Genomic DNA, 11,264 nt, shown 5'->3' with positions numbered 1-11,264 from the left:
GATTTCTTGCTGTCTGTTTCTCTCTCTTTCTGGTGAGCACATGTGCCCTATAGCAAAAATCTCTCTGTTAAAAAAAATTGACGAGAGAGAGAGAAAGTGAGAGAGCAAGCTGCTAGGTCCAGGACTGGTACCACGGTCCACTCCTTAACCACCACGACAGCTGGCCCCTATTTTGTCCTTACTTTAAAGTTTATTTTTCTACATGAATGAAACAGACAGGCATCCCTAACAGAGTCTGCACCCCCAGGTCTCAGCCAGCCCAGATTATGGGGTATGTGTAGAGGGAGCCCTTGGACTCAAACCTGGGACCTTCCCAGGTAGGTCTGGCATCACAAAGCATTGCATCACGTCTGGCTAGACTATTATTATTAGTTTCTTCAGAGAATGAGACTGAGTGTGAGAAAGAGAGAGAGACAGGTACCCCCAACTGGGTCCTCAGGCTGCAGACTGAGGCAACTCAGATAGTGGGTTTGCGGATGTGCCTGGTGAATACAAGAAGGTCCCAGGATGAGAACTCAGGACCTTCTCATGTGGATCCAGATGTGTCACCCCTGCACCACAATCTGGCTCCGTATTTAATCTTCCAGTGCTTATGTGGTAGATATTGTTCCTGTGTTCTGTTGAGTCTTTGGAAAAGTCATGACATATTTGTCAGTTTTTTGTTTGTTTGTTTGTTTTTGAAAGGCTTTCGCCATGGGGCAGGTGCACTTGCTGGAGAGTCAGAGACAAAGAGACAAAGTGAGAAATCACCCCCCACAGGGGATGGCCACGCGCAATCCTTCCCCCTCCATTCTCTCAGGATTTTGGGCATGCATGCATATGTGCCTGGCTTGAGTTTGAAGCTGCTGGGTCCAGGACTTGAACCACTGTTGGCCGTATGGGAGTCCAGTGTCTTAATTACTACGCCACTTACTCACCCCTCTATGTTTTTCCTATCAAAAAGTGTTTTATGATATTGATTAGATGATCATTTTCCTCTACAGGGAATTAAATGCAAAGACCACCTTGAAATTCGTGCACACATCCTTCCACGGGGTCGGACATGACTATGTGCAGTTGGCTTTTCAAGTATTTGGTTTTAAGCCTCCAATTCCAGTACCAGAACAAAAAGATCCCGATCCAGACTTTTCTACTGTTAAATGCCCAAATCCTGAAGAAGGAGAATCTGTGCTGGTATATATATATATATATATATATTTAATATTTATTTAATTCCGTTTGTTGTTGTTGTTGTTATTATTTTTAACATGACCAGAGAGAGACAGAGAGAGAAAGGGAAAGTGAGAAAGCAAGTCGCCAGGTCTGGGACTTAAACCGTGGTCGGCCATGTGGGAATCCAGTGCCTTTAACCACCATGCCTCCTGCTGGCCCTAAACACGTACATGTTTTGACTTCACAGCTAAACCCGTATATCCTCACTGCACGTAGCCACCAGCCTCAGAGGTGGCAGTGGGTGCTAGTTACCTTGTCTGTGCCCCAGGGTATCCCAAGCTTCCTCATGTGCTGTGCCCTGGTGGCTGCCCTGCATGGGATAGCAGCAGGCCCTCCTGCCTGCTTGCTGCCTTTGGGTTGGAGAGTGAGGTCAGGATATTGATGCTCAGAGCTCTCTCCCACTCCCACAGGACTTACCACAGGCTGGCTCTGTCGGCCCTGCCCCCCCTCTAAGGGCAGTGACTTCTTGAAAACTGCCTTCTTTGCACTGCCCTTGCTGTTTCAAGGTCCAGTGACCGCTTTCTGCCTCTGGATCCTTCGGGTCTATGAGTGGTAACTGGCTCCCCCTGTGCTGTTACTGGCATTAGGGTTCCTAGCCACACATGGGTGGTTCCTTTATTTTTCACTTTATTCTCTTTTTTTAGATTTTTGCCATAGGGTGTTTGTGCTTGCCAGAGAGAGACAGAGAGAGGGAAAGTGAGAAATGACCCCCTTGGGGGATGGCCATGCTGCCATCCCATCTCCATTTTCATCTTGGAAATTTGGGCATGTGTGGACACACGCCTGGTGTGATTTTCAAGCCATGGAGTCCAGGACTTGAACTATGGTCTGCACTGTGGAAATCCAGTGCTTTAACCACTGTGCCCTCTGTTGGCCCTATTTATTTTTATTTTGTAAGTTTTGCTGTAGGGCACATGCACTTGCCAGAGAGAGAGAGAGAGAAATCACCTCCCAGGGAAGGGATGGCAATGCAGTAATCCCTTTTCCTCCAGTTTCTTTTCAGGATATTGGGCATGCCCACACATGCCTATTATGATTTTCAAACTGCTGGGTCCAGGACTTGAACTGCTCAGTCAGCTGTGTAAGCTGTCTTCAAATAACCCAGGTTAACTGTACCATTTCCTGCTGGCACCCTGGCTGATTCAGGGACTGACTGACTAGCAATCAGCGAGCCCACCTTGCAGTCAGAGACCTGTTCTTGGAGATCTCGAGGATAACATCAGCCATGAATTGGGTCACTGATCATCATGGCCAGGTCACACATGGGGTGAGGACAGAGGGATCTGCTAGCTAGTTCTTCTCAGGGCGGCGGAAATCCCAATGCTTTGCTTTTCTCCCTCCTTCCCTCCCTTCCTCCCTTCCTCTTTCTTTCTTTCTTTCTCTCTCTCTCTCTCTCTCTCTCTCTCTCTCTTCTTTCTTTCTTTCTCTCTCTCTCTCTCTCTCTCTCTCTCTCTCTCTCTTTCTTTCTTTCTTTCTTTCTTTCTTTCTCTCTCTCTCTCTCTCTCTCTCTTTCTTTCTTTCTTTCTTTTTTTAGCAGACTGACAGACTAGCGGGTGTGGCAGTGCCATCCAGGTGTCTGGGGATGGGAGTGAACGCCTGGCTTCAAGGCTCCTAGGCTAGTCTTTATAGGCAGTCATCTGGCACATTCTTACTGAGCCGCCATCAGCTGCTTGATGCCACGCAGGCTTTGGGAGTGCAGTGGTGAGTCACGCGGAGCAGCAGGCCTACCTGCCTGTCTGATGGCGAAGGCAGCCCTGAGTGATTGCAAATAATTCGGTGAATCTAAGGGTGAAAAGTGTATCAAGGGGAGTCCCAGAGGACTGCTGAGTTCTGTGATGGGTGCCTTCTTACCCTGGTCTGAGGGTCAGGGAAAGTGTCCTTACAGCAGTGAAGGGCGAGTCGGATTCGCTAGGAGAAGAGAGGGCACAGAGGGCTTTCCCAGAAAAAGAGTAGCCCCTGGGACCAGCAGTTAGTGTAATGGCTATGTCGCTGAACTCCCATGTAGTTGACCGCGGTTCGAGTCCCGAACTTGGAGCCTTAAACTTAATGCCGGGCACGTGTGTGCGTGCATGCCCAAGATCCCAAGAAAGGAGGAGAAAGGATTGCGGCGTGGCCGTCCCCCCCGGGGGGTGATTTCTTGCTTTCTGTCTCTCTGTCTCTTTCTGTCTTTCTGGCGAGCGCACACGCTCTATAGCAAAAACCTCTCCTAAAAAAGAAAAAAAAGAGTAGCCCCAGGAAGTTCTGAGGCAGGTGGGAGAGGGAGAGGGCTTGACAGAGCAGGAACCAGAGATGTCAGTGGTACCAGGCGAGAGTGTAGACAGGCCTAGTAGTCATGCCACAGAACAGAACATTCCCAGGGCAGGGGGAAGCCATCAAAGAAAGGGTTCTAGCATAAGGGGACCATGGGCAGATTTGCCTGTAACATTCAGATTACAGTCGTCATCGCTGTTGTCATCGTCAGCATCGTCACTTTGGAGTGCTTAGCGTGTACCAGGGACCATACACATCTTTTCTCATTCATCTTCAAGTAGCTCTGTAGCCTTCTGCGTTTGCGTGATATTTTCTCCATTTGTTCAGTGAACTGAAAGTAAGGGTGGTTGCCCTTCACCCTGGCTGTTCTGGTCCTTCGCCGCTCGGCTTCACTGCCACAGGAGCCGTTAGGACAAACCCTGAAGCTGTGGGAGCCTTCAGAGAGAGGCTGGAGGGGTGTGAAGGTGCTGACCTAGGCCGGGGCTCCCTGGCGCAGACTTCCCCGGTGCCAGTGGTGTAATGATGTTCACTTTATGCGTGGCCCGAACTACAATCAGCTTGTTAGGTTAAGAAGCAATCTCCTGGGACCAGCAGATGGGATAACGGTTACATCGCCGGACTCCTACAGAGTTTAGCACAGTTCAAGTCTTGGACCCAGTGGCTTAAAACTCATACTGGGTGCGTGTATATGCATGCCTAAGATCCTGAGAGGATGAGGCTGGTGTGGTGGTTAAGGGCGCTAGATTCTCACATGGTTGATCATGGTTTGAATCCCAGACCTGATGGCTTGCTTTCTCACTTTCCCTCTTTCTCTCTCTCATTCTGTTCCTTTCTGGTCAAATTAAAACAAAAATAAATAAATAAATAAATAAAATTAAATAAAGTAATGATTTTTTTTTTAGAAGTTTTTGCTATAGGACACATTCTCTTGCCAAAGAAAGACAGAGACAGAAAGCAAGAAATCATTCCCCAGGGGTATGGCCACGCCGCAATCCCTTCTCCTCCATTCTCCTCTCGGGATCTTGGGCACATACGCACATGCGCCCAGTGTGAGTAAAAAAAAAAAAAAAAAAAAAAAAGATCTTGAGAGGAGAATGGAGAAGGAATTGCAGCTTGGCCATCACCCCTAGGGTTGATTTCTCACTTCTCTATGTCTCTGTCTCTCCCATGAGCGCACATACCCTATAGCAAAAAAATTCTCTTTAATAAAAAGAAAAAAAGAAGTGGAGACCAGCAGTTGGTGTGATGGCTATGTTGCTGGACCCAGTGGCCTAAACTCACACGGGGTGAGTGTGCGTGTGTGCCCACGATCCCGAGAGGAGAATGGAGGAGAGGGGATTGTGCTGTGGCAATTCCCTCCCCGGGGGGGGGTGATTTCTCGCTTTCTGTCTCTTTCTGTCTTCCTGGGGAGGGCACATGCCCTATCCAAAAAAAAAAAAGAAGCAATCTCCTAAAAATACACCTTACTGTGGGAGGGTTCAGTGGCTCTCAGACAGCATGCCATTTTCATCTTAGTGTGAAATAACCCAGTGTTTCTTTCAGTCCTAACACCTAAATGAAAACATGGATATCTGAAGGCTTAAGAATGGTTTTGTTCCTAATCTGTACTGTGCACTTTAATATCTTTAGAGGGAAAAAAAATAGAACTCTGAATTTAAAGTGCCAGCTCTGTGCATTACGAAGATTCCTTTTTGATTTTCTGCATGGGTAATCAGACAGAACCAGATTCTAATTTGCACCCTTAGTTTTTCCTCTTGAGATTCTTTCAGTGTTTTGGTATTCTCCATTTACTTACGGGAGTTAGGCTGTTTATTGGGTGTAATGAGGACAGAGCTTTGGGGGGTGTGTTCGGGATCAGGTTCGTCCCCAAACCTGACACCTTTCTTTTTTCCCAGGACTTAGTCTTTCTGGCTTTATTTTCTGCTGTTTTGTGGGTGACACAACAAATAATGTTTGGTTTTCTTTTAAAGAATTATTTATTTAATTTTACTTATTCATTTACTTATTTTAATTTGACCAGAGAGAGAGAGAGGGAGGGAAAGTGAGAAAGTAAGCCACCAGATTCGGGACTTGAACTGCAATCGGCCATGTGTGAGTTTCCAGAGCCTTAACCACCACGCCACCTGCTGGTCTCCAACAAATCATGTTTTATAAGCAGTACTCATCAACCAAAGGTTATAGAAGGAGCCCCAGTATAATCCTGCCTCCGTTGAACAGCAGAGCTTCCTGCCCCGGCATGCAGCCCCTTCTCTGACTTGTAGTCACAGGGTGCTCAAACTGATTCTGCCAAAGACTCACCTTCATGCTCAAGCCTTGAACTCTGGGCAGTCCAACTTACATGGTCACCTCTTCTGCTTACCTCTGTTCTGGTCAGCTTTATTTATTTTCAAATTGCTCCTGTGTCGTAAAAACCTTCCTTCGCCCCTTGCCCACCTGACAACTACCTGGTCTTCCTTGTCCCCTTTATAACTAGACTTCTGGAAAGAAGCACATATATTTATCCATATAGTAATAAAGTATTTCTGGTACTCTTTATTACTTTATGTGGGTATGTATTTTCATGTGGTATTTTTCTTTTTTTAAAAAATAATTATTTTATTTAACTTAATTTATTTTAATTTGACCAAGAGAGACAGAATGTGAGAGAGAGAAAGTGAGAAAGCAAGCGCCAGGTCTGGGACTCAAACTGCTGTTGGCCATGTGGGTGTCCAGCACTCTTACCCACCACGCCACCTGCTGGCCGCAACCATGTGGTATTTTTTCTTCTGCCTGAATGAGTTTAAGATTTTTGTCACATAGGTCTGCTGCTGGTGATGAATTCTTTCAGCTTTGGTACATCTGAAGTATTTATTTCACCTTTTTATTTAGAATTATTTTATTTAACTTTATTTATTATTATTATTATTATTTCCCAGTTTGATCAGAGAGACGAGAGAAAGAGAGAGAGGAAAATTGAGAAAGCAAGCCACCAGGTTAGGGAGTTGAACCACAGTCAGCCATGTGGAGTCCAGCTCCTTTAACCACCGCACTACCTGCCAACCCCTCACCTTTGTTTTGAAAGCTATGTTTGCAGGATGCAGAATCCTAGGTTTATAGTTGTTTGCTTTTAGGGCTTTCAGGATGCCACTCTTGCTTTCATTGTTTCTTTTTCTTTTTTTTGGAGAGGTTTTTGCTATAAGGGCGCGTGCGCTTGCCAGAAGGACAGAGAGAGACAGAGATCAAAAGCGAGAAATCACCCCCAGGGGGGATGGCCATGCTGCAATCTCTTCTTCTCCATTCTCCTCTCGGGATTTTGGGCACGCATGCACACATGTCCGGCGTGAGTTTAAGCCACCGGATCTGGGAACTGGGAACTGCGGTCGACTACATGAGAGTCCAGCAACATAGCCATTACGCTAACTGCTGGTCCCTCTAATTGCTTTAAACCACCCCCCCCCAATGGTTTTGAGCACTTAAAAAAATTATAAGGTTTTCTTTTATTTAAAAGATCATTCATGGGGGCCAGCAGGTGACGTGGTGGTTAACATCACTGTACCCTCACATGGCCAACTGTGGTTCGACTCCTGGACCTGGTGGCTTGCTTTCTCACTTTACTTCTCTCTCTCTCTCTCTCTCTCATTCTGTCCCTCTCTGGTCAAAAAATTAAATAAAGTTAAATAAAATAATTCTAAAAAAAATTTCATTCACAAATACTGTATCCCTAGATTTATATTCTGTCATGTAACCAAAGTGTTCAGTGTTTGGGATTTCATTCTTACATTTAAGAACCAAATGGTCTGGCTATGGTGGTGCAGGCAGCAGGGCCACTGCCGTGTGATGCTGGAGACCACGTGAAAGGTTCTGAGTTCAGGTTTTGGATCTGCTGCAACACACCAGGTGTGCCCATGATCCTGGCTGGCAGCAGGGCTGAGACCCTGTCATGGATGTGTATCTCCCCACTTTCTTTTTTAATAATTATTTACTTTATTTTATTTATTTATTCATTTATTTTTTAATTTGACCAGAGAGAGACAGAGGGTAAGAGTGAGAGAGAGAGAGAGCAAGTGGTCCCAATAAAATAATTTTTTAAGAGAGATGTTTTGCTATAAGGCGCATGCGCCCAGCGTGAGTTGAAGCTGCCAGGTCTGGGACTCGAACTGTGGTTGACTATGTGGGAGTCCAGTGATGTAATCATTGTGCCGTCTGCTGGTCCCTAAAATAATTCTTTAAAAAAAAAAAAATCAAGGTGTTATATCCTATGTTCCTGAGTGGCTCTCTATACGGGATGGTTTTATTTATAATCTGCATGGCAAGCAGCAAGTTTTGTGTGAAGCTATGCATTTGATCATTTAGTTATTTGGCATGCCTTACTCTAATACCCACTTGTGACCTTCTTCCTGACCTGGAGAACGGTGGGTAGCTCTCTGGTAGTTTAACGGAAAGACTCTTTTTTCCATAGGGGAGCGTTTCATCTTTGGGGAGAACTGTTAATTCTTGGGGGTACTTTTTGTCAAGTCAAATACGACGTGAACATGCTGGCTTGTTTCAGTTGCAGAGGAAAATGGTCACTCGTGGTCCGAGGAGCAGCCTGCTCGCCATCCTCTCCAGGTGGGGGCTGTGTACCTGAGTGAGGAGGAGCCCCCGAGTAACCCCGTGGGCCAGGACAGGGCAGCAGAAGAGGCTGACGCAGTGCTGGGGCTGGACGGCCCTGGCGGTCACGTGGTGATGTTGTCTGTGATTCCCGGGGAAGCCGAGAACAAACTGAGCCCGGAACCGAGCACCGGCACCTGTGGCGCTGGCGGAGAGGAGGACTCGAGGTGCCACCTCCGAGAAAGCCTCTTCTCTCTGGACAGTGCTGGCACCAGCTTCCCTGATAAGGAAGAGGAGTATTACACGGAGCCAGAAGTGGCAGAAACCGACCCGGCACCAACAGAGGACTCCAATAGCACCGAAAGCCTGAAGTCCCCCAAGGTCAGCTGTGAGGAGAGAAATGTGACAGGACTGGAAAATTTCACACTGAAAATTCTAAATATGTCACAAGTAAGAAAAAATTATTTAGTGGTTTTCTCCTTTTCAGCACAAAATTTCTGTGGCTTAATACTCTCTCACCTTTCAAATGGAGGCTCATACTCTCCATCGTGTGTTCAGTGGGATAGCATCTACTGTTACTTCAGTGACAACTGACTGATCTCTGTGATGTTAATAGGGAAGGAGGAGACATACCTAGTGTCTTTTATGCTTTTGTTAGTTTAAAGATTTTTGCCATAAGGTGTGTGCATGTACTCTCTAGTGAGAGACAGAAAGAAAAGTGAGAAATCACCTTCCCCTCCCAAGGGGAATGGCCACACTGCAATCCTTTCTCTTGGGCATATGGGCACACATGCATATGTGCCCTGTGTGTGTGTGTTTTGCTTTGTTTTGTTTTGTTTTTGAGAGATTTTTGCTATAGGGCATGTGCACTCGCCAGAAAGACAGAGACAGAGAGATAGAAAGTGAGAAATCACCCCTTGGGGGGGATGGCCATGCCACAATCCCTTCTCCTCCATTCTTCTTTCAGGATTTTGGGCACGCACGCACATGCGCCCGGAGTGAGTTTAAGTCACGGAGTCCGGGACTTGAACCATGGTTGACTACATGGGAGTCAGCAACATAGCCATTACACCAACTGCTGGTCCCACCCTGTGTGTTTTCTAGGCCTCTGTTCTGGGACTCGAACTGTGGAATTGGCCATGTAGGATCCAGTGCCTTAACCTCCACGCCACCTGCTAGCCCATCTTCTAGATGACCTAAAGCTAGTTATTCTTGGGGTCATCTCTCCCCCACCTCATGGTAACACTCCTAATGGACAGATATACTGGACCTTGGCATTAGAGCATAGCATTTTTCTTCTACCAAATGGAGTATTTGTTACAGAGGGAACTGACAAATTTCTGAACTACTAACATGACAATCTATTCAATAGTATTATTTAGATTCATAATACCCTTGGAAAATATGTTATATTGAGGAAAGGTTCTCTTTCCTCCAAAGAACGGTGGATCCACTGCTTATTCTGGAGTGAGAGCTGAGATCATTGTCTTAAACCCAGCCATCCCTTTTCAGATACCTAGGAAAATTCCAGAGTAAGTACTAGAATTACTATTGACAGTTTCTGTAGGATGGCTGAGAACCCAGAGGAGCAGGGCAAATTCGGGCTGCTTGTGTAAGAGAAGCAACCCTAGCTCTGAACGCGGTGGTTGCGTGCTACCTGCAAGGTCCGGTACATTTAGTGCATGTAGCAGCTCCGGGGGCAGCATCACTGCGGGCCTCACGTCCCCTCCCGAGGACCCGAGACTCCACACCTCAGCTCCGCGGGACTGTTCCATGAGTGTCTCACACACTGCCGAGACAGCACAGTCCCAGAGGCTGAGTTACAGCTGAAACAGGTGGTGGCTGGGATGGTGCACTCTTAGCGGAACTAACCTTTGGTGGAATTATATTGATCCGACAGCTTAGCACAGACTTCGCTCCCTGGACATGGTCATTAAGCCTGAGATCACAGGGCTCTTATAACGCCCTTTTAGATGTGTGAGCTATGTGGTTCAAAAGGCAGGGACAAAGACCTATACCCTATGAGGACTTAGTATTTGAATTGATGATTTATGGAAAATATTAAAATAGCTCTGTAGAGACAGTAGGAAGGCCTCTTAGAGGAAAGTGTGTATATACACACACACACACACACACACATACATATACATATATATATACACTTTAAATATATAAATATTTTTAGTGTGTGTGTGTGTGTGTGTATACACACACACATTCTGCCAAGTTTGGGATTTGAACCATTGAACCATGGTTGGCCATGTGGGAATCCAGCCTCAACTACCACACCACCCGCTGGCCCCTTACTGCTGGTTTTAACGCGTGTTTCCTTATCACAGGACCTCATGGATTTTCTAAACCCAAATGGCAGTGACTGTACTCTGGTTCTGTTTTACACCCCGTGGTGCCGGTTTTCTGCCAGTTTGGCCCCTCATTTTAATTCTCTGCCCCGGGCATTTCCGGCTCTTCACTTTTTGGCCCTGGACGCATCTCAGCACAGCAGGTACCTACCCTTGGAGGGACGTAGGCCTCATCCTCTGCTGAGGATCGCGGAGTGGGGGCCCTGAGCAGTTAAGTTAGAAGCAGAGGGGTGGGCATGGGCGTGGGCTTCACAAGGGGATCAAGGGGGTCGAAGGAAGGGAGCAGGCAGAGTGAGCAGTGAGGACGGTCGAGAGCTGGCAGAATCTCTCTGGTTAAGGGCCTGTTTTCTCTGTGGGGGGTTTAAAGGTGGTGGGTGATGGCATCTAATGGCAGAGGAGGGACCAGAAGACTTTTTAAGGTCCTGGCCACAATTGGTAGCCACTGAATTAGTGCAGTTGGCCATTCCTCTGTGACTTTCACTTGTGGTTTAGGTCCTCAGCCCTGAGCTAACTCCCAGCACCCCCGTTGTGTGTCGACCAAGGACTGCCTTCTTTCCTCTGCCCTTCCCTTTCCTTTTCTGTCTTTGCCCTCCCTCCTTCCTTCCCTCCCTCCCTCCCTCCTTCCCTCTCTCCCTCTCTCCTTCCCTCCTTCTCTCCTTCCCTCCCTCCTTCTTACTGACATTAATTCTTACGTTTTCAACAGTAGACACTTAGTAATGTAATGCATTAATTCTGCTCTTTAAAAGAACAGATACTCTTATTTTATAATGATCACTGAGCTTTGATTTTTTGTTTATTTATTTCCTGAGAGACAGGCAGGCAGACAGACAGGCACCGCTGACAGGGGCTTTGCGCCGTGAGCCACCCAGCCCC

The 11,264-nt window shown here is 46.8% G+C and overlaps 1 protein-coding gene across 1 annotated transcript in view; it reads left to right on the top strand.

Moving 5' to 3' along the window:
- The window catches only part of TXNDC15 (thioredoxin domain containing 15), a 23,595-nt gene that overhangs the window by 5,611 nt on the left and 6,720 nt on the right, over positions 1-11,264 (top strand). Inside the window, exons 2-3 of the mRNA XM_006166910.3 lie at positions 7,991-8,481; positions 10,371-10,534. Coding sequence (XP_006166972.1) covers positions 7,991-8,481; positions 10,371-10,534 — 655 coding nt within the window. The remainder of the gene's footprint in view (positions 1-7,990; positions 8,482-10,370; positions 10,535-11,264) is intronic.

This window comes from Tupaia chinensis, unplaced genomic scaffold (assembly GCF_000334495.1).
Source record: "Tupaia chinensis unplaced genomic scaffold, TupChi_1.0 Scaffold144346_1, whole genome shotgun sequence".
NCBI classification, from domain to species: domain Eukaryota; kingdom Metazoa; phylum Chordata; class Mammalia; order Scandentia; family Tupaiidae; genus Tupaia; species Tupaia belangeri.
Note: the sequence above shows the minus strand (reverse complement) of the source record. Positions and strands in the feature narration are given on the sequence as shown.